This window comes from Lemur catta, chromosome 10, assembly GCF_020740605.2.
Source record: "Lemur catta isolate mLemCat1 chromosome 10, mLemCat1.pri, whole genome shotgun sequence".
NCBI classification, from domain to species: domain Eukaryota; kingdom Metazoa; phylum Chordata; class Mammalia; order Primates; family Lemuridae; genus Lemur; species Lemur catta.
In genome coordinates this window covers 85,691,615-85,715,203 of record NC_059137.1, presented here as the reverse complement: position 1 = coordinate 85,715,203, position 23,589 = coordinate 85,691,615, and the positions used below count along the sequence as shown (strand labels likewise).

Below are 23,589 nucleotides of genomic sequence, written 5' to 3'. Positions count from 1 at the left end.
GTCCAAGCCACTGTGACCAGTGCTTGGCAGGCAGCCTGTGGGGTAGGTGTTGGCATCCAGTCTGTGTTGGTTGTCTCCTGGCCTCCTCTCTTACATCGGGGACATTACATTCCTTATGCCTTTTGTGTTTCCTTTTCATCATTGCACAACAGAGCTAATGACACCAACTTATGCAAGGTGGTGAGGATTTCATGAGTTAATATAAACACTAAATAAATATTAAGAGTATCCTCCTCCTTCATCTTCTCCTCCCAGTATTTGTTTAAAAAAATCACACATTTTTATGACCAGTATATTGAGTATTCAGCAGTTCAGACAAAACAGTAAGGATATGCTGTGACCGTGCGCGCGCGCACGTGTTGGGAGGTGGCTTATTTCTCATCTCCTGGTTGCCTTTCCTTGATTCTGACTTTCAGGCAGACGTTGCACCTTTTCCCTGGGGACAGGGCTCTGTGTGAGCAAAGATGCTCAGGACCGTGGTCCAGTAAGGAGAAAAGACTGGTTCCAGTGAGCCCCTGCCTAGATTGGCTGCCCTTTTGAAAACTGCAGATCAAATAAATTTATTGGATTTAGAATCATAGAAATTCAAAACTGAAATTTAATCGTTCTTGTGTTGGGAAAGTGAAACCAAACTTTGTTACCTCATTTTGGCAAAGCTATAAAAAGAGTAAAGCAAAGGTTTTTATTAATTCTCTCAAACATCTGCTTCCTTCGCTAGGTGTGTCCTCGGTGACAGCTGCGGCCCGCGAACAACATGCCTGAACAGAGCAACGATTACCGGGTGGCCGTGTTTGGGGCAGGTGGTGTTGGCAAGAGCTCCCTGGTCCTGAAGTTTGTGAAAGGCACGTTCCGGGAAAGCTACATCCCCACGGTGGAAGACACCTACCGGCAGGTGATCAGCTGCGACAAGAGCATATGCACACTGCAGATCACCGACAGACGGGCAGCCACCAGTTCCCGGCCATGCAGCGGCTGAGCATCTCCAAGGGGCACGCCTTCATCCTGGTGTACTCCATCACCAGCCGCCAGTCCCTGGAGGAGCTCAAGCCCATCTACGAGCAGATCTGCGAGATCAAAGGGGACGTGGAGAGCATCCCCATCATGCTGGTGGGGAACAAGTGTGACGAGAGCCCCAGCCGCGAGGTGCAGAGCGGCGAGGCGGAGGCCTTGGCCCGCGCGTGGAAGTGCGCCTTCATGGAGACCTCGGCCAAGCTCAACCACAACGTCAAGGAGCTTTTCCAGGAGCTGCTCACCCTGGAGAAGCGCAGGACCGTGAGCCTGCAGGTCGACGGGAAGAAGAGCAAGCAGCAGAAGAGGAAAGAGAAGCTCAAGGGCAAGTGCGTGGTCATGTGAGCGCCCTTCCCTGGGGGGGGGGGGGCGGCTGCGGGTCCAGGCCCCCCAACCCCCGCCGTCAGGGCAGCACGTTCGGTGCCCGCGTGTGAAACGTCGCGTCTGGCAGAGACGCCCTATCGTCCTTCGCAGGGCGCTCCCCATTCCCAGCAGTCAGCCCCTCCCCGGAGTCCCGGAACCCGCCCGGCGGTTAAAAAGAGACCAGCGCGCTCAGCACCCCGGGACCGAGGTGCCAGCGGTTCCTGGAGGCGGCGGTCGCCCCGGCGGCGGGAGGACCGGCACCCGCGGAGGCAGCATGTGCAGAGGGCTCGGTGCCGCCTGCATGCGTGTGAGCTGTGCGCGCCGGCGACCCCGAACCGGGCTTTCTCGCTGCTCAGGAGCCAGTAGCATCTCTGGGGTGCGGGGGCGGGATGTGGTGAGAAGAGCCCGGGTCCAGAGTGGCCCCCGCCTCCCCTGGGGGGTTTATCCCCATGAGAAAATCGCACGGCCCCCCACAGGGGTGCTCATTCCCGACTCCCGCCTGGCCTGTCAGGAACCTTGCTACCCCGAGGGGATGCAGTCACCTCACGTAGACCTAGTTAGAAGTATTGTTTTAACCTGTTAGAGTATTTATTTTCACGTGCAGCGGTAAGTTCACTAATAGCGTGCTGCTCTGTCAGTTCTTCAACTTTGAGTGAAGGATATTGTGACATTATTAAAACATCGCAATAACGTTCCTGTGTGTTATACTTGAAGAGTTTTAGATAACTGAAATTTCCTTCTTTTGACCTGTGAGGAGTATAACTTCTTCCAGTCCACGAATTTTAAATATAAGCAAATAAAGTATCTGTTTTTAGACATCTTTTCCTCCAAGATGGTTTTCTTCTCTTAAATAACTTGATCTGTACCCAGCTGGGTAACAGCCAACAAAGGCCATCCGACAAGCAGAAGCACATCCATTTTTCTAATGGTTACAAACATGTATATGCCACACTTCGCACCTTAATGAAATACTTTGAAACAGAAGTTATTAATTGTGTTTTTCATGATCTATCTATATCAGAAATATATTCCTAGAAAATGCGTTTAAGTAATAGTCAGTTCTCTTGCATGTTCCATTATACATGTCTTCTAAGAGCTGTTGAATGCAGTATTCACTCCAGAAACAATTATCTACTTCTCCTAATGCTTTGGTGTGAATCTTTCATCCTTCAAACCAAATGGCAGCCGCTGCTGGTTCCCGTGCGTCGGCGTGGGATGGGGAGTTGGCTGGAGACGGCTGCTCTGTCCTGGCAGAGTCTCCTGCTCTGCCAGGGTGGAGTCTGGTGGGGCTCTTCTTCCCGAAAGTTCCCACTGACAGCGCCTGTTAGTTCTCCTGTTTGTTTCAGCCTGCAGAAGGCATGTTGGCCCCAACGGAGGCGCCGTCCTCTCAGCAGCCCCTCCTGTCGCCTGCCTGGCCAGCAGAGGGAGCTGCGGTACCATGTGAGCTGGCCCAGGGGGCCTCCTGGCTGTTGGGCAGCAGTGCCAGCCCTGGCAGTGCTCTCAAGTTGGGGGTGTTTGTGTGCAGGGCGGGCTGCGGCAGCACTGTGGCCACCTCCATCCCCCAAAGCACACTTTTTCCCCAACAGGTCCTGGTTTTCTTTAGCCCTTTCTGGTTCTGTTCCCTTGTCCTGGCCCTGTCCTCTGTTCTCCCAGTAGTGTGTGGGAGGTGCCTTTGAGAACCGTGGCTCCGTGGTTTCTCCACTCCTTGGTGTCCTAGAGCAAAATTGCTCTGACTTGGTGGGGAACACTCATGCTGAGCTGAGAAAAGAGGGGAGCGGCTGGGAGCCAGTGGGGCGGGGGGCACACAGCGTCTGGGCCAGCCCTGAGGCCCCTTCCAATCCCTCAAGAGGCACGTTCGTTCCACAGCTGCCACAGTGAGAGCTCCAGTTGGCACATTTTCTGGAAGATTTGTTTTCCAACTTGTCCCTACATTTTTCCCATTTTTATTCTCAAGATTATCAATTTGCAATTTGAATATGGGTTAAATAGAAGAAGAAACAGAACTTCACCCCAAAATGGGATGTATAGATTTTGAGCAGGTTCTTTGTTAACAGTGAAATGCAATCTTTGCCACTGACTGTAGTATTATTAATAATATGGCTTTTTATGTGAGATCTCCCTGGAAACCATTCCATTCCTACTGATCATAGGTCAGAATTTCTTTTTACCCTTTTAAGTCAGTTTCTATGTGTGTAAGTGTTTAGTGCTTCATCAGTACGAGAAGCTTGTCATTGAAAATCTGACCGTGTTCGGGACGCGTTCTGTTCCTTCATATTTTGCCTGTTGAGTTTATAGGGTAGGAAGGCTGTTGAGGCCTTGGTTGTGAGTCTTCTTTCTGAGATTACTTTCTACGAGCTGAACTGAAGATACTGTTGGGTATTTCAAAATCGTCTTTTAGGAGCTCCCCAATTGACTCAGGGCTTGAAGAGTTAGTATCATGGAATCAGGTGTTTTTTAGCATCTGTGAGTTCCCATTCCTGAGCATGTGTCTGTGGTTCTTGAAAGCATGTCCTTTGTTGCTTATGGGCACAGCAGTTTTTGACCCAGCCACAGTAAGTTACAAAACTCAAAATATCGCTTTGAAGATGGCGCTCTGGGAGTGCGTACAGGGCTCTGCGACTTCCCTCTGTCCCCACAGGCCCCGCCCTCCCTCCACCAACAAGCCATGGGCACACATACCATGCGGCAAGACCGACTCAAGAGCAATATCAAATTGTCCGTCATACCTAAAAGTGTATGTATGATATATAATTTACCTTCCTGCACTTTTGAAGTATAAAGTAGTAAATTGTACATATCTGTAAGCTAGTGTATTTGTTTCACTGTTTGTAATATTTAAGAAATGCTCAGTCCTTGTAGAACAAAAACCTATTAAATATTTTATGAAATTGCTCTGTAATAATTTTTTTTCTTCAAAAATTTGTAATGTGTTGCTCCTACATAAGCTCTCTGGAAATATCCATAGCTCATGGAACACATGTAAAACCTTGAAGACACATCCTGGGATTCAGGACCCCACAAAGACAGTATGTAGACAGAGTATTTGCAGAGCATGACTTTTTCACGTGTGGGATATCAATGTATATATTTATATTTAAGATGTATTTATTGTTACAACTCCATTCTCTATTATATTTCATTTACTGTGCGGTTATAAAAATCGCCCTTGCATACAAGTTTCTAGTTGGCAGTGATGTTCTGGAAAGAATGGCACGTATCACAATAAAGCTACAGTTATGACACTCCGTCTGTTTCTTATTTTTCAGGGAGGGGTTAGCTGGTCTGGGGTGGCCTCGACCCAGCGCTCCCTCAGTGGCTGCCACGTGCCATGGCCAGCATGGGAGGATGTGCCAGTCTGGAGGGCAACAGCAGCTCGCCGTGGGGTGTCCTGCAAAACTTCCCGGCTGGTCCCTGTCACTGAGTGGAAACGGAACAGCTGATGTCGCTAGGGTGAGGCCAAAGGGAAGGGGGAGAGGGAGGCGGGGCTCTATCAGCTCAGAACAGCGGGGAGACCCTTCTCTGCATTTAATCCTGCCCTCCAGCCCCAGACTGTGAAACGACTTGGCAGAGAAAGCCCCAGGCGTTGTTCCTGAGCACAGTTCCGGCATGGTCCTTATTCCTCCTTCTCCACACTCACTAAAGCTGAATTTTGGCAACACGGGAAAAACTGATCAGAAACTAAAAACAAAATCCTCACTCTGCCACTGAATAAGCGAAGTGGCTCTGGGAAGTTTCTCACCCTCCGGGACTTCTGTGAAATGGGTTCATTAAACATGTGTGCGGTGGCCTGAGGGGTCACTCAGCAATGGGCCTCAAAGCACAGAACTGGCTTGTCACATAACGGGCTTTCTCTGGAACAAACAAAAACCTGCTGACTATGTAGGTTCTATCCGGAAGGCCCAGGCCCGTGGCAATGTGAAAATCAATCTATGCAAATATAAAAACCACAGAAACTCGGTTTCTTCCAGCCTCTTTACTAACAGCTTTCTGGGTCCTGCTCTCTGGGCCCCTCCCCCGTGGGGTCATTATTGCTACCTTATTCCAGGTTCCCACTTACGGAGATGTGACAGCAGGCCCTGTTAGGCTTATCAGATTTTAATGTCCAAATGAAGCACTCCAGGGTCTTGTGGTTCAGGAGTGTCTAGGGCAGCAGGGCCGAGCAGGGCCTGGGAGTCTGCATTTCTAGTGGGCTCTTAGGTGACATCTGTGCTACTGGTCTGCGGGCCACACTTGGAGGGGCAAGGCTGTTATCTGCTGGGTCTCTGATTTTGTTGCATGTTGGAGTCACCTGGAAGAGTTTTGGAAATTGCTGATACACAGACCCCACCTCACAGAGTGTGATTTAGTAGCTGTGGAACGTGGCTTTGACTTCAGGGTATTTAAATGTCCCAGGTAATTGTAATGTGGAATCGAGTTGAATAACCTTGCTGTTAGCCAAGTTTAACTGGGAATGCCTGCCAACTCCCTAAATCTCCTGGGGTGGGGGTGGCGATGGCTTTTTAAACTGAGCTCCCCTTTAGTGAATGTTTTCCAGGCAGCAAATGGGCGGTATGGCTGTGAGGATCTTAGTCTTGTCTGTGTAGAGCACCTTCCAAGGTTGGCATTGAGAGAAAATCAGAATTCAGGTACAGAGCGTCTGCCCACCTGCACCTCCTGGGGCAGTCCCATCGGGGCTGAGTGTGAGGTGACATCCCTGGTCTTGGGTCTGGGCCCAGCAGCTGTCCTTGCCTCCCAGTCCCAGCATGGCACAAGCTCCATTCTTGACAGCGTCTCCAGCTCCTTTAAAGGTGTCTGTGCACACCTAGGATGGTGGCCCCGTCAGTCCTGCCTTGGCCCTGCCGCCCTGCTGCCGCCCTGCATCCCCGCAACGCGTGGACAGTGGCGCTGCTGCGGCCGTGTGCACAGGACTCCTTGGCCTGGCACTGCCCTGCCAAGGTTGCCGCTTCATGTTTGGATGTGAACTCTCATGCCTTCCTCTTTTCACATTCTGGATTGTTCTCATTTACTTTTCTCTCTCCATTTACCTTTTCCTAGCTAAAAGAGATCTTTGCCCATCCTGATCTATCACAGGTGATTGATGGGCCCAAAGAAGCAGGCATCTGCCTCAGACCATTTAATATACCTTCTGTTGTTGTAATGACAAGAGTTGTTACTGGTTTGCTGGGATAACTCCTCACAGTCTCTGCCTCAGGCAGCACTGAACGGGTTAGCTTAAGTGCAGGGCAACAAAGAAAACTTCCATGTTTCGGCCCAACTTTCATGAGGAGAGAGGTGAAAGGGTCAGAAAAAAAAAATAAGTGGAGTTAGAGCTCTTCATGAATGTAAGATGGAAGTTATGCAGTTTTTTTATTAGGGGCAACAAAGGGATATAACGTAGATGTGAAATGTCTTTGCTCGTGACAAAAGTCAAGACTATATTTTTTGCAGTCAGTTTAATAACAAGTATATATTAGCTTTCAGGACACCTCTTCAAGGGCTCACTTTTGCTCAGCACGCATGTCCGCGTGCGCACACACACACACACACACACACACACACACGCTCAACCACAGAGCCACCTAATAAAGAAGTCCCCAAAGTTAGATACCACAAAATATCCCCCATACCCCCATTCCAACCTCAGGGTGAGTATCAGGAACACAGAGGGGGCTAGGGAACGGGCTTTGTGTAAGATATCATTGTCGCTATAAAACTGGCAGCGCACAATTAGAAAGTTACCACACACGGCTTTGGTCATGCTGTTTCCTCTGCTTGGAAATCCCTTTTTTCTATCTCCCTGTCCTACCCCTACTTCTTAAGATCTTTCCTATGTTAAGGCTGCCCTCAAATCATCCCCCTCTGTGAAGGCTTCCTCAGTCATTTAAGTCAAAAGTATTATATCCTTCTTCAGAATTCCTCTTGATTCTTGTTTTCCTGACCTTTATGGCTCTTACAACATGTTTCACTATGTAGAGGTTATTTTTGCACACATCCTGGTTTGGTTCATACTGATTAAACTGAATTCGTTATTGAACCCTCTCAACAATCTGAGCCACGCTCAGGACAGTCCACAGCAGCAGGCATGTTCCAGAGGGCGGGTGCTCTCTTGGTACCCTTTCAGCATGGGGACACGGCTGGGACGGGAGCAGAGGTCCTGCTGACCTGTGATAGATAGCCCACGGGAGAAATAAACCTTTGTTGTTTTATTTTTGGGTTGTTTGTTACTGGGGCATAATCAGCCTAACTTGACTAATATGTTACATTTGTTTTATATTCTCAAAGATTAGCATTTCCTTCTTGTCAGCCTTTTCCTTTTAAAATAAAATAGCAAGTGAATAAATAAAATTTATACATACAAATAAATACAGTGCTGTGAAGGTGGAAGTTCTTAAGAACATGCCAGAAACTTGTAAAGTGTTTTTTTAATCCTATTTACCAGATTATAAAAGAGAATATTGCCAAATTTAGGCCACCTAGCGTTAGCCATCGGTGAATTAGACTACAGAAATTATGCAACAAAGTCAGTCAATTGGACGAAAAGCATCCAGGCATCCTGGAGTGCTTGTCTTTGCCTCACGAGGGTGTGTAGTCCAAGATGCTGGACCACTGGCTAGTCTGGAAGCCATTACACAGTTTCCAAGGAAAAGGTAGTGAAGCATTTTTTCTATAAATTTTACTAATGTGAAATATAAAACTAATTGACTTTTACAGAAATTCCATTGAGTTCCTAATAGTTGTATTCTTAGCAGTGGTTTCCAGAGCCTATAGGACTTTTGCCACATCCACTAGGCAGGCAGTCTACTGACATTGTGCATTCCATCTTGAGTAATGTGTTTTCATGTTTGTTCCATGTACTTTCTTATGTTCGTTAATTGCATTTTCTTCCTTTATATTTCTAACTCATGGTTTAATGAAGCATAAAGGTAGAGATAAAACAGTAGCAAAATACTAAACTCATGTCATAAGTTACTGTGAATCTTTCTGTGTCTATAGTCAATCTGTCAATCTATGAGTACGATAATTTTCTAAGTCAGGAATGCCCCTCCCTGCAAAAAAAAAAAAATGTGTGTAGGAGACATGACAGAAATATGAAGATTTAATATTATGGGTCTGGATCACTTATGACAATGTGTTGTCCTTTACGAAAGTTGATCCATTCATCAAATTTCCACCATCACTAGTACATCAATCAAGCTCTTATTTTTTAACAGAACAAATGCAAAGTGATGCTTGCAAGTGTGAAAATAATGGGTTTTTAAAGAAAGAGAAATAACCAAAAACTATATATTTTTTTTGGAACAGAAAGAGACACAAGTGACATTCTTACAGAGGCCTATAAAGCCAGATTCAAAAGCTTATTACAAATGTTCTCAGAGAGAAATAACAACTGGCTTTTGGTTAGAATTTCCTTATTGATTATTGGATGTTATGTAATTTTGTTTTTATTTTTTTCATTTTTTATTTCAGGAAATTGTGTGGGTACAAACATTTTAGTTACATGTTATGACTTTGCCACATCCCAACCATGATTTGAGACATGCCCTTCCCCCCACAACGCTCGCCACGTTCGTTAGTTGTGAGTTTTTAATGGCACACAGCGTGGACGAGCATTGACCCCACATTAAGGTGTTGGCTGATTCTGTTTCATACCTGGGTCAGCTCACAATATAATGGTGAAACGTGAGAGTCCACAGAGAGTCTATGTTATATGAGAAGATGTTCTGTTATTGCTATTTGTTTAATGATTATTTTCAAACAGATGACTCGTTTGGGCTGTAAAAATTGCAGTGGGGTCAGGTCCAGTGGGGACTGGTGTGAAAAGAGAGGAGCTGCACTGAAATGCCGAACCACGCACTGCTTTCTCTCCACAGCAGTCAGCGGCTAACAGTATGCCTCCTGCTCTTGACTGATGGCTCCAAACAGAGTGAAAGTTGTGACTATAATAAAGTCATGGCCACCAGCATCCTGTCGGTCTGCTACCTCCAGGGAAACGGGGGAGGAGCTGGGGATTCAGCATCTGCCTTTCAGCACCAAGCATGGGGACCCTCTAAGGGAAAGGCCCTTACCAAGCTTTTGACATTAAAGATGAGCGAAGCTGCCTTCTTTTTGATATTGATAATGTCAGTAGCATCATCAAGTGACATATTTTGGGGACACATTGAGCACCTTGAGAGACTTGAACCACTTGAACCCATCACTTTGGGCCAAGATACTATAATGTATATATATTTTTTCACATTAAGAATAGTGCATTATCTGTGATTAAGTTTAGCTGAATACAACAGAAAAATCTCAAAGAATAATTATGTACAGAAAATAGATTTTTGAGAGAGAGTCAATTAGTCAATAAGTCAGTGAGTCAATCTCTCTCTCTCCACTCATGGAGACAGACTTGTTTCATTTTATCATAAAAAGCTATTCATGTGAAAAAAAAAGAAAAAGAAAAAGAAAATAGATTTTCATTCTTTGTCCCATGAAAGGAGTCCATGGCTTCATGAACTCATGAGCTATCCAGATGAATTAGATGATTCAGCTCCCCCATCCTAAATAATTCTAGGGTATGGGTGTGGGCCACCTCCTAATGGCCCACGGTGGCTGCTGCAGCTCCAGCCATGAAGTCCTCTGCAGGCTGGCAGCTAGTGGGGGACACAAAGAAAAACATGCTACTTCTGTAAGCCCTTGAAGCACGGAGCAGACCTTGTTCACCTGGCCACAGCTAGTGGTCAGGGAGACTCAGAAAAGGCTCAGTCTTTTATCTGGAAGGCAACGTGCTCATCCAGGAATTGGGAGTTTGTTATTAAGAAGGGAAAATGGGTATTGAGAGGCACCGGCTGTTTTAAAATGTAGATTTTTTAATTATTCAGTTATGGTGAAACCAACAGATCAGGAGATGAGGACCTTTGAGAAGTAGGTTGCTCACGGTCCCTACGAGAAGGGCATGCAATGCCACGCAGGGCCACACGGCCGCACCAGGGTCTATCAGGAGGCAGAGGGAAAGGGGGCAAACCGAGACGAGAACCTTATTGTGGTTTCCACAGGAAAGGCAAGGCAGGTAAGCAGGGTTAGGACTGGCCAGCTTGAATACTTTCAGCGTGCTCTGGGATGTGAAGATAATCTCTAGTTGTCTGGTACCTGGCCTTGGGGTGATCAGGGCAGTAGAGCAGCGGCCTGGAGTGTGACAACCTGGCGGTAGGTGGAGAGGTGCTGGCTCTGGAGGGGCTGTCTGGCAGGTGAAGGATGTGCTTCCCAGGGAGTCGCTGACTGTCTCTAGGAATTGGCAGAGGGGCCGTCCCTCCAGGGTCAGCAGGGCCCAACGTCAAAGCATCAGAAATACAGACAATAAGAGGACATGGTTAACACGCTGGCAATCTCTGTCGTGCATGGGACATCAAGATTTCATGAGAAGGTAAAATGGCTTAATCTTCAATATTTCCCCAATATTTTATGATTTTCTATATTTGTTAGAGAAATAAAGCAATGTCACAGTATGAATAATTTAAAAACATATCCAAATGCTGAAAGAAGAACACGGAGAAACACTTTCTAAAGCCAAATGAAATAAGTGACTAGATTAAGAATCTATTTGCTGTGATGTCTCTGTTGAAATTTTAGCCTCTGGCATTCTGGTATCTCCTGCTCCTCGGCCAACATCTGCTAAAAAGCACGGGAAATAGGGTCCACTGAGAAGTCTCTTCCTCCTTCTGGGTGCATTTGCAATCTTAGTGCCCAGCACCGTCTGCCAGAATAATCGATCACTGACTGTCACTCGCAGTGAGCCACTATTCCTTTGAGCTAGGGTTTTCTCATTTGGCAGATATAGATGACCAGTGAAAACAGTAACTATGCAATGAAGTCTGATGACCTTGTGAGAAGATTAGGGGACATGGTGGTTCCCAGGGGACACTGCTTCCTCCAAGCATCACAAGCATAGATTTCCCTGTGGAATCTGTTCAGTTGCACCATAATCGAGGGGTGTGTTTTTCTCTTGACTACATGGGGTATCCAGATCCCTGATCCTCCATTAAGGGGGTTGTAAGTGTTCGGAATGGCTGGGTGGCAAATGTGGATGATGGTGGCACACCCACACCCACGCCCAAGGATGCTCATCCTCATTGCCCTTCTCAGTCGTCCCCTGGCCCCTTGAAGTCACTTGTGTCCTGGGGGACAGGCCCTACTGGGTCACAACTCTGCACAGTGACATAAAATGGGCCACAGCGCAAATATTTCTACCTCAGCAAATGCTACAAATCAGGGTTTCCCTTTTTTTTCCCCCCTGGAGAGCCGGCTGTGAAGCGTTTACCAGCATACAGTCACCTGAGATGGGTGTGGAGTGTCTTTTCTTTCCCCCTCTGAGGCTCTGTCCTTCTCTGAGTCCTTCCTCTCCTGGTCCACTGTTACCCATCTTCATCCTCCTCTGACCAGAACCTTCCATGCTGGTCTCCCAGCTTGTCAGTTATCAGTTTGTTGTTAAATTCATCATTAGGAATTACACTTGAAGAACTTTTAAAAATTATAACTTGGAGTGCTGGCAGCAGGGTGGTGAAAATTTGTGCAGCGTTTTGGAAACATTTTCTGAAGCATTAAAAAAATAAAATGTTTTATAACCCAATCAGCACAACATTCTACGTTAGGCATATCTGAAACTAATCTAAAATATAAAAGAAATAATCTTATGCCCAGAGATGTCCTTTGTAGCCTTAATTAGTAGGAGATGAGAAAAAGCCTTAAAGTCTGATACAGCACAGAGCAGCATGTGTGCTATTTGGGTGGTGAGAAGTGACTGTAGGAACAGTCACCTCAAGGCATTGCCATTGACTTAATTATCAAGGAAAATTTAAATCAGGTTCACTAAGTCAAGAAAGTGTATTTTATATACTTTGGAACAATGTGTTTTAATGGAAAAGTTTTTCTAGTTAGTGTTCAATTAAACCAGGAAATTAAAGTAGCTGGAACACTCTATTAATTGAAGACTCCTCTTAATTGAGATTTTTACATTCACATTTCTTTTCTTTTCTTTTCTTTTTTTTCTTTTCTTTCTTTTTTTTTTTTTTTTTTGCCATTTCCTATTCAGACCTGGGCACATCCACATTTAAAGCAAAAAGTTTTGTAGTGTCTTTAAAGTAGGGATGTTTGTTTCTGCTGTAGATGGTGTAGCTTTTCTAGGAGATAGAAAACAGCAGTGTCAAAGCTGGGAAGAGCTGTGACTGGGGGGGGGGATCAACACCCCAGTTTCCTCAACTGTAACTGGGATTACGGATCAGGTGAGACCACGGCAGGTAAAAGACATGGCGGTGCTGTCAGCAGTGCACCTTCACATACGCCCAGGCAGGAGGCATGACATAGATCCAACGCCTTATCTGATTTCTAACCTGAGCTCTACTTCTTTATGTCTTTATTTGCTATTCCGATTGTAAGCCCATGCTTCTACTGATCAGTGAGAACTAAATTAAAACATGTGGTTTGGAATTACTTTGCTATAACTTTTCTTCTTTAGGTTACACTTTTACCGCTTCTGTTCACATACTCTTTTAAAATCCTCTGCTGCTTTCATTCACACACAATCCAAACTGTGCTAAATATGGGTAACTCAAAATAACCTTTTTGTCCTTCCCTTTAGAGCTCCCTTTCCCTCCGAGTCCTTGCAGAAGAGGCTGCGGTGGGCGGCCGCCCCTCCCCTGATGCAGACCCCGGCGAGGTCAACAGGGCTCTCGCCCGCGCTCCCGGCCGGCGGGGTGCCGGGCGCCACCCTGCCTTGGGCCGGGTCTCCACAGCGGGTCCTGCCCTCTCCCTGCGCGGCAGGAGGGTGTGATGGGCAGGGGACTCCCCTGCAGGCCTCTGACAGAAACCCCTGATGGCAACGGCCCGAACGAGGTTTCCTCCTGGGTGAGAAGGAAGTCAGCCGCAAGCGTCCCCGGGGCCTCAGGAGTCCTCTAGGCCTTTTCACGTCAGTGACTTGAGAACGGCTGCGGTGGCCCCCGTGGCTGTGCCGGGTGCCGGGCAGAGAGCGGGAGGCAAGGCAAGGCGGGAAGCGAGCACGGCGGCCACGCCGGCGCCCTCTGAGGAGCCTTCTGGAAGTCCTGCCTAGCGTCTGCCCTTCACCCTTCGCGGCCCGGCACCGTGTCGCGGCCGGCCGCCTGCCAGGACGCGAGAGCCCCGGGCGCCGGGCGCGCTGCCGAGCCGGGGACGCCGGTGCTCTGGTCGGAAAGGAGAAGCGGCGCTGCCGCCTCGGCCCTGCCTCACATCCTCGCCGACACGGCCGCGCGTTTTAATCCCCAGTCAGACGTTCCCAAGCAGCGGGGTCTACCGGAGGAGACGGCATCATAGCAAACGTCCTCACTGCCTGGCCCGGCCCCGTCTCCGTCCCGGTCACACTGTCTCCACCAACCCTCCCAGAGGCCCCTGCCCCACCCGGAGGGGGCTCACCTCTCAACTTCGCCCCCTACGCTCTTCCCCCCGTGGCTCCCCAAAGTCTCAGTTCCTGCCCCCAGGACAGTGCGTCTCCACCTCGAGTAGATCCCTTGAGCGGACACCGTGCAAAGGACAGAGACTGTGAACCCCTGGTCTACACTGTGTGCGCTTTAATGCTACTTAATACGTGCAAACGCAGAGCTTCCTTGAACTTCTTAAACTTATGTTTTCTATGAAAGTCTAAAACAAGAGCAAACTTCCACAGCAATTTCAAATAAAACTATTCAATCAATTCGTATCAAATTAGCATAACTAATGGGGGACAGATTTCCCCGTCGTCGTGGCTGCTCTCAGGTGAGCCCAGCACGGGCAGCGGTGGCGGCTCAAATCCCGTCCCGTTGCTCTCTGCGAGTCGTCGCAAGACTTGTCATTTCGCGCTGGGGCTCCCTTCCGCCTTCGCCACCGACAGATACAGTTAGTTCTCCCTGGTGCCAAGGGCAGCGTAGACACAGGGGACGCCCCAAGGCAGGCGCCGCGCCGGGGACGCTCCGCTTGTCGCCGACTGTGCTTGATCCCTCCATCCCTCCCTCCCCCACATTGTGCCCCTGGGCACCGCGCAAAACGAGAAACTCTGGAAGCGCACGGAACCCTGACGGAAACAGCGGGTTTCGCCTGTCGTTTCGATTAGAATCTCAGGGAAGCCGCATCATCTGCCGAGAACCGGGAGGAAGAGGGGAAGGGGCGAGGGGTCTTTTCAGCGCCGCACGCGTCTCGCGTAGCTCTCAGAGAACAAAGCCGCCCAGTCAGGCGTCCGGTGCCCGGGCCCGCGTGTCAGCCTGTCGCCGCGGCGGGCGGGGACCGGAAGCCGAGCCGGGCTGAGGAGGCCGTGGGAGGCGGCCGTGAGCTCGCCGGTCTCTGGTGGAAACACAGTTTCATTATTTTGCTCCATGATTTAATGCCACAATCTCTTCACTCGGATTCCTTGAGAAGCTAGTGGCCACACAGCACCTGGCGTTCTATGTGGGGTGAGGGTCTCTGGTAAGAAGCCATGGGGGACGGCAGGGGAGGCCGTAGACGACGTGTCAGAATCACCGGTACCTGTGAGGGGACCGGAGTCAGAATCACTTGTCCCTGTGAGGGGACCGAACGGAACAGTCCCCACCTTGGTTCTGAGAGGACATTCCCTCTCACCCCCATCGGCCCAGCCTTCTAGTGGGGCAAGGTCTCCACTAAAAGGCAGTGAAAATGCACTGGGAAACTGGAACGGACTCTGTTGGTACATCCTATCCTCGTGCAACACACGGCTTTAACTGAGAACAGGCACTCACAAAGGAGGATGCCGGCCCTACACTGGCAGCGGGCGACGACACGGTGCACTGTCGGGGAGGACGGCGGCCGTGGAGCCAAGCTGCCGCCGTCTTGGTCTGCCTGGAGCGGTGCGAGCCGTGCGTGTTCGGTGTCAGGCAGCATCGTGTGGCTGTGCATCGGGTAAGAGCCGTGTTCGGTGTCAGGCAGCAGCACGTGGCTGCGCATCAGGTAAGAGCTGTGTTCGGTGTCATGCAGCAGCATGTGGCTGTGCATCGGGTAAGAGCTGTGTTCGGTGTCAGGCAGCATCGTGTGGCTGCGCATCGGGTAAGGTCACGGGGTGAAAGTCTCATCAGAGGAGCGACATTTTGGAAGCAGGAGTATTCCTATGAGGCAGACAGAAGAAAGATATTTTAATTCCCTGTTAATAAAGGCAGCAGCTAAGGTGGGAAAAGTGAGGTATGTGGTTTTACTGAGATTCTAGGGTGCAACCAATGCTGGAGCTGCATCCAAGGGTGGAGTGAATTCTAGATATGGGAACCCGTTGCCATGGCGATTGGTAAAAGGAAGGTGGGACTATGTTTAAGAAGAGGCATCCTAGATCATCTGAAGGAAAAGAGACACACTTGTCTCCATGTTGTCCAGCTCTATAGGGAAATGTAATCGGATGGCATTTGAAATTATGTACATAATATCAGCTTTATTATTCAGGATCAAGAGGAAAACATGAATGCAGTCAGCAGCCATGGAAACCCTGGCAAAATCTGACTATGCTTGTATTTTTGCCTCTTCCACCTTTCGTAATAAAAAGAAATAAAAATGGGAACTGGAGACTCTTCAGAGATAAAGTACAGAGAAATGGAAACTTGATTAATAAAAGAGCGTCATGCCAGTGATGCATTATGTTTGCAGGTAGTCTTTCTCTGCAGGCTGTGGAGGCACAACCAACTGCAGGCATAGTGCCCACACTTCCTCATATGTGCAAGTTCCACCTGCCTGGAAATAATGAGTAAATAGGTGCACCAAAACACCAAAATCATCTGCCCAGTCTGAAAGATAACAGGATGCACTGATGTCACCATGAATATCTGACCTGGAAATCCCCTCTTCATTATAGTACCTATGGACTGTAGTTCTGTATGTGACAGGCATCGAATAGCTTTTGAGAAATACTTGACTGCAAAGGTGAAAAGCAAGCTTGAGCCATCATAGCTAGGAAGTTTCAACGGCAAGTGAAAAACTCCTTTAAGTTTTACAGAAAATGAATTTTTCTTTTTACTTCACTCAGGATGAATATCTATGCTTTCTATTTCTAAGAAGTTAGTAGGAAATAGGAACAGGAACGTTTAGGCGACACAGGAACCTCAACAAAATAGAGAGGAGTTGTTTGCGAACTTTGCATCTTCACTTCACCAAATTCTGTGGGTCTAGGTGAGGATTGGGCTGCTCCGGGCTTCTGGTACATTCTGCACTCAGCACAGTGAGGGGGCACTGAAGGCTAGAGCAGGTGACATGTGTGTTAGGAAGGAAAGATACCAACCGGGCTTCTGTGACCAGAGGACCCAGAGCAGGGTATGGCCCTGAGGCAAAACCAGGGTCTACAGATTAAGAAATTAAGAATGTCCATAGTTCCTGGAAAACAGACCTACGAACACAATTCCCCCTGAGCACTGATGAGGCCCAGCTTACGAAGATAGATATCATCACGACTTGTTTCCAGACACTTTTTAAAAATAGGAGCAAAACGGTAGTTCTCTTTCATTTGCCAAGAGGAAACCCACCAGCACTGTTCATGGGCCTGGGACCCACGGAGGTGGGGGCCCTCCAGAGACCTGAGGCCACCTGGGGGAGGGAAGCCGCCAGGCTCACACAGTACGAAAAGATCTTATGTACATTAAGTTCCATCTCCACGGAAATAACAGGTAAGTGGATGCACAGTCAGGACCTGATGGGCCGCTCAGCCTCATTTCTGAGAGCACATTCTCAACAACCCCTCTGTGAAGGTGGAGAAAACTCTTTCCTCTCTTTGTATTTGTTCCTTTCCCCGACAACGCTAGAGACCTCGTTAAAAGGGAGGGAATGACCTTCCCAGGAAGGACTATGGACGCAGATGAAAGCCCCATGCTTCAGGCAGGGGTGCCAACTAGCATGGTAATCAAAGACATGTCTTTGTTCACATCCCTTTGAGTGCACATGGCTATACAGAAATCTCTTTGTGATGATCGGTATTAGCAATATACAAGGAGCTTTTTTTTTTTCAATAAAAGAATATGAGACAGACCTGATCTAAGACACAGCAGTTGCACTCTTGGGCATTTATCACAGAGAATTGGAAACATTTTCATGCAAGCACTTGTACACAAATATCCAAAACAGCTCTGTTGTAATAGCCCCAAAATGAAAAATGACCCCAATGTCCTTTGGTGGGTGAGCGGTTAGACAAACTGCTACACATCCATCCCATAGGACACTGCTCAGCAATAAAAAGAAATGGGTGACTGACACACACAGCAGCCTGAGTGGGCCTCCAGGACATATGCTGAGTGGCAAAGGCCAACTCAAAAGGATCATGAAAGATGCTTCCTTTTACATAGTGCTCACAGCATAGCTGTGGACGTGGAGAACCATCAGCGGTTTCCAGATGTCAGGGTGGGGTGTGGCTATCAAGTTGAGTGTCTTGATTGTGGTGATGTTAACAGTTATGTGACTCTACACACGTGGTGAAAGCACTGCCTGGAGCCACAGACACGCTCGTGAGCATGGTGCACACACACCTGGTGAAATCTGAATAGACCCTCAGGATTGTGCCAATGTCAGTCTCCTGGCTTTGGTATTGTACTATAGTTGTGAACGGGGAGAGGCTGGGTGAAGGGTGTTCAGGATGTCTCAGTACATTTCTTTGCAACTTCTCGTGAACTATAATCATTTTAAAATAAAAAAAGTTAAAAGCTATTTGTAGCTAAATAATCCAATTGCTGCTGCTCATTTGGTGCTATTTTTCCATTAAGATGTCCAAGAAGCTTCAAATTTGTGTCCTTTTAAAATGTAAGAGGGATAATATTTTAGAACACATTGAATGCAGATATCATCTGTAAATAAAACTTTAAAATTACAATAGGGAATTTAATAGATATCCAAATGTCAACCAATCACAATTAGTGACACTACTGGTGATCCATTAACCCTTATTCAACAGACTCAGGTTCAAAATGGGGTGAAAATATTTCCTGATATTGCCCAGTGTATGTCAAAGTAAGAACATCTATGATTCAAATAATTATAAATAGTTTGGGATGTGATGTGATGTGTTTTAAACCTTCCGAAATATTTCTAACCTAATTCTCTCAGAATAGCAGTCAAGACACTGGTGAACTTGACAACACAATTCGGTCCTAAACTGCAGACTGCATTGAGGGAGAGAGGCTGTTTCATAGTGTAGGGATTTTCCAAAGATATTGGTGCCATCTCATCCCACACCAGAGGAGAGTGTACCACTCTGAAACTCTCTGGGTGGGAATCTGGCTAAAGACAGAGAAAATGAATTCAATAACTGTTTAAGAATGTTAGAAGCAAAATTTCCTAAGAACCACGATGTATCCCAGAAACTGAAGAGAAGCAAGAATAGAAGTATTACTGCTATAAAAATACAACATTATATATTTAACCCTGGTGCTGAAGGAGACTAAAATAGTTTATGTTTATGATCATGGTATCTCCCCTGCTATTTAGGTATAATAGTTTACATTTGACTTCAGAAAATGGCAAGTTCATTTTTCACCTTCTTGTGTATTTGACATCTTTGGAAATTGACATATTTTATTAATTAAAATGATATTCCTTCACTATGTATTACAATAAATTTTACCGATATGCACTGTCTCAGAAGTTAAAATTTGTTCTATATTTTACACTGGGTCCTAAATGGTCTACTGTATTTTAGCAAAAGAAAATGAAATCAGTACGTTAAAGAGATATCCGCACTCCATGGTTATTGTAGCATTATTCACAAGAGCCAAGATATGGATACAAACTAAGTGTCCACCAATGGATGAATGGATAAAGAAAATGTGTTATCAAGATGGAATACTATTTAGCCATAAAAAATTCAGGGGGTGTGATTTGTGACAACATGGATAAACCTGGAGAGTTTTTTTTATGGTGAATGAAATAAGCCAGGCACAGAAGCACAAATACTGCATGATGTCACAGGCAGAGTATCAAAAGGTGGAACTCATAGAAACAGCAGAATGATGGTTACCAGAGCCTGGGGGAGGAAGGGATAAGGAATGGGGAGATGTTGTTCAAAGGGCACAAAGTTTCCATTAGACAAGAAAAATAACTTTTAGAGATCTACTACACAGCATGGTGACTACAGTTAATAATGTATATTCCAAAATTGCTAAAAGACTAGATTTTTATGTGTTCTCACTACAAAAAAAAACCATGTGAACTCATGGATATATTAATTAACTTGATTTGATCATTCTACATTGTAAATGTATATCAAAACATTATATTGTACCCCATAACTATATATGATTATTATTTCTCAAGTTTTTAAAAAAATAATAAAAGGACATGCAGAAGAACAGTCAATTTTTTTTTTTTTTAAATAACATGGTCAATAAGTCTCAGCTGGGCTCTGTGGCTCATGCCTGTGATCCCAGCACTTTGGGAGGCTGAGGCAGGAAGATTCCTTGAGCCCAGGAGTTGGAGGCGGCAGTGAGCTATAATCGTGCCACTGTACTGGTGGCTGGGTGACAGAGGGAGAACCTGTTTCTAAAAAAAAACAAAAAAACCCCTCTCTATATCCCCCCCAAAGTATACATTTAACAAGGACTATAAAAGATAAAAGTAGGATTATTTAATCAACTTTTTTTTTCACATCCCAATTTATAAGGACTGCTGAAAACAGATTTTAGCTTTACAAAGGCTGCTTGATGTCTGCACTCAAAAAGCTCATCTGGGGACAACCCTATCTGTGTCTACAGGAAAACATGTATGTGGTTGTCCTAGGGACATGAAATTTGCAGCCTATTAACAAGTGCAAATTTGCACCACTATGATATTTTAGTATTTTCCTATAATGAATAACTGTTTGGAGTGTAAGAAAAAAAAAAAGGAAATAATATCAATAATTTCCAGCATTTGTTTTTGGGCATTATTATTGAACATTTGAGAACAGGCAAGTTACCAGGCAACATCAAAATTATTATTACGGTTGTCAGTACATTTAGAAGCAGGCAGCAACGAATAAATGAGGGCAGAAATAGATCTCTAAGGTGTGTCTTCCTTTTCAGAGGTGGTGGAGAGATGTGCTGGGGTCGGGGATCTCGGTGTGCGAGTGCCAGTGCTGGAAGCCGTGTAGGGGTGGTGAGGCGAATAAACTCAACACCCAAGGGGGTGGGAAAAGGTGTGAAGGGCGCCCGCAGCTCATTAAAAGCGGGCGGCACCCGGTCCTTGCTAGGAAAACCGCCTTGGCTTGGCGGGTTGTTTTCCCGTCCGTTAAAGGAAGCCAGGGGAACGGCTCGCATTCCAGAAGCCTCTCGCGGACAACAGGGAAGGGCCGGGCCCGGCCGACACCCACTCTCGGGCCCTCTGAGGGACCCGATGTGCTCCCGGAGCCGAGGCCGTGGCAGCAAGCTCTGGCCCAGCACGCGGGCAGGTCCCCGCTCCAGGGAGCCCGCGGCCCGCGCTCACCCGCACGAACACCACGACGGCCCGGCGCTCCCGGAACAGCGCGCCGAACGGCACCCGCTTCCCGGAGGCGTCCTGCACCGGCAGCTCCGCCACGGCGGCCGCCAGGGGCTGCCCGCGCTCGGGGCCGCTCGGGGCCGGGACCGCGCGGCCGCTGACCTGCCGCGTGACCGGGTCGGGGGCGGCAGCGACCAGGGTGCGCGACGCCTAAGGGCCGCGTCCGGAAGGCCGAGGGCGCGGGGCGGGGCGGGGGCGGGGCCTCGCGGGAGGCGGGGCTGGCGCGTGTCCGTCTCCCTCGGGCTGCGCCGGCCTCAGTGGGGCTGGAGCGAGGCCCGCGCGCGGGTTCCCGGTCTCGGCTCTCAGGGCTGCGGGGAGAGGGAAGTCTGTCCAGGCCAGAAAGGCGTTGTCGAAGAAAGCAGCCCCCGCCCTCCACAGCCGCCTGGACCTAGTCAAGAGACGCAGTTACCAAGCGAATGAAAAGGATTTTTCTACCTGGAACAACCACATCTGTGATCCAGTAAATTGGTTTTCCTTCTATTCTGTTTTTAACCTACCCCATCCTCAGTCTTGGTACTGAAGTTAATTGTATTTCAGGGATCATTAACATACATTGTAACATACGGATCTTATGTGTAGAGTTCAATTGAAAATTTCCAACACTTTATCATGAAACGTTTTAAACGTGTAAAATGTTGAAAGAATTTTGCGGTGGACATTCCTGTAACCGCCACTTAGATCCGCTGTTAACGTTTCTCTCTAGTTTGTTGTTATCCGTCCCTCTGTCCACAGTCAGATGCAGTTCGCCTGATTATTCACCCCTGTCCTCCACACCCCGATCAAAATATGGAGCATTTTCAACACTCAAGAAAATTCTCTCGGTTCTACTACTTTTAAACAGTGGGAACAATAAATCTATTTTATCAATAGAAATGAAATTCATGAGTCCGTGTCTTAACTTTGTCAACGGAAAAGAAACCAAACTCTGTAAAATAATTTTAAAGAGATTTATTCTGAACCAAATTTGAGGATCATGACCGGGAGCCACGCCCAAGAGGCCTTGAGCAAGTGGACTCGCTGTGGCTCGGTTACAGTTTTGATTTATACGTATTAGGGAGACAGGAGTTACAGGTAAAGTCATAAATCAATACGTGGGAATCATACATTGGTTTGGCCCAAAAAGGTGGGCCATCTCTAAGCGGGGGTGGAGGGGTTTACAGGTTATAGGTGGGTTTAAAGATTCTTTGGCTTGTAATTGGTTAATGACAAGAATCTTTGTCTAAAGGCTTGGAATGTTTTAACATAGTTGTTGTTTATCAGAGATAAGCCACCAGACATAGATTTGTTGTGTAAATTGAGGGCCTGTAGGTTTGTATGGCATACCCTTAAGCTTGTTAATGGGTTACAAAGGATGTCCCTAAGAAGGGAGGGGGGCATGATGAGGCATGTCTGACCTCCCTCCTCGTGGCAGGCACTTTAGTTTTAGGGTATCCCCTTGGCCAAGAGGGCGTCCATTCAGTCAGTGGTGGTGGGGGTGGGGGTGGGGGTGAGCCTTAAAATTTTATTTTAGTTCACAACTTTCAAAACATTTCTAGCTAAGACTGTTTACAAGGCCCTTCAAGTGAGCTCATCCAGCAGCGGGGTGTGTGTGTGTTTTTGTGTGTGGAAGGTGGGCTGGAAGCCATGAGGACGATGGAGTTAGATGGCTTAGCATCTGTTGTGCAAATCCCATACTTCCTATTCCAACTAGATTTCCTCTCTAGGGCAGGCAGCAGGAATAGGAATATTTGGGAATTTTCTCAGCTTTTGAGAGACCCAGCTGACCCTAGATTTGGAATTTGGTCTTTCACCCTGGTATCTCATGGGTGGTGACCGTGTGCCCAAGATTTTCCAGGGCAGGACCAGATAGCATTGATAGGTTCCTTGTCTTCATAAATTCATGCACACTGGTATCTTGATTTGGTATTCAAAAACTACAACACTTTATCTACAGCATTTGTCTAGATGAGGCAGAGTGCCCCCAAATCCTGGTACAGTTGAACATCAGCCTCTGTCTCGCTTTCCCCTACTTAATAAATCAAGGGCCAAAGGGGTTGTGTCATCTGGGGGGACAGACAACACAGGCAGAGAAAAACTGTGATTATGCTTTTTGATGCAGTTTTTGTGCTCCCTTTGTGTTCTGCTACCCCTCACCTAGGCTCCCTGTTTCTCACAAAGGCAGTCCCATCTATGGGTACTTACTCAGTTGGTGTTTCTGTGAGGAAACTAGGGCTGGGGACCTCCTCCCCCACCATATTACTGCCAGCACTCTCTCCTTCCCTTTGAAAGGAAATGTCTTCTATGCATGGAATTCTAGGCTTTGAAGGAGAATTTCAGAACTTTATATAGTTCAGCCTACTCTATTCTTGTTTGCATAGTCTTGAAGAGAACTCTTCTTATCTTTGCTTCTCTCTGTGTAAGGTGTTTTCCTTCAAGACTTTCTGTTTGTCTTTAGTCTCCTGCAGTATGACTAAGATACCCTAAGTGTGTTGTTTTTATTTATCCTGCTTTGTGTTCACACTATGGGGACCGTATCCCTCAGTGAGGGGAGGGAGTACAGGAAAAATGAACAGTTAACAAAGAGTATATGGAGAGATAATGTGGAAGGCCTGGAGGACAGGTCGGAGGACTGACAAACAGTACAACCCTAACTTGATCCAAAATGCACTTTTCACCACACGTGTTTCCTATCGTTGTGCTATACAACTCTCGGTGTATGAGTGTGTATTACATGTATATGATGTCAATAATGCAAAATGGCTTTAAAGCAAGCTGTACTGATGAAATCCACTG

The 23,589-nt window shown here is 47.1% G+C and overlaps 1 protein-coding gene across 1 annotated transcript; it reads left to right on the top strand.

The window, feature by feature from the left end:
- Positions 1-754: 754 nt before the first annotated feature.
- Positions 755-1,505, top strand: LOC123645919 (GTP-binding protein Di-Ras2-like). The gene is given in 2 exon segments (XM_045562443.1): positions 755-935; positions 938-1,505. Coding segments are annotated over 2 exon segments (597 nt in total). The 3' UTR covers positions 1,354-1,505.
- The last annotated feature ends 22,084 nt before the right edge of the window (positions 1,506-23,589 follow it).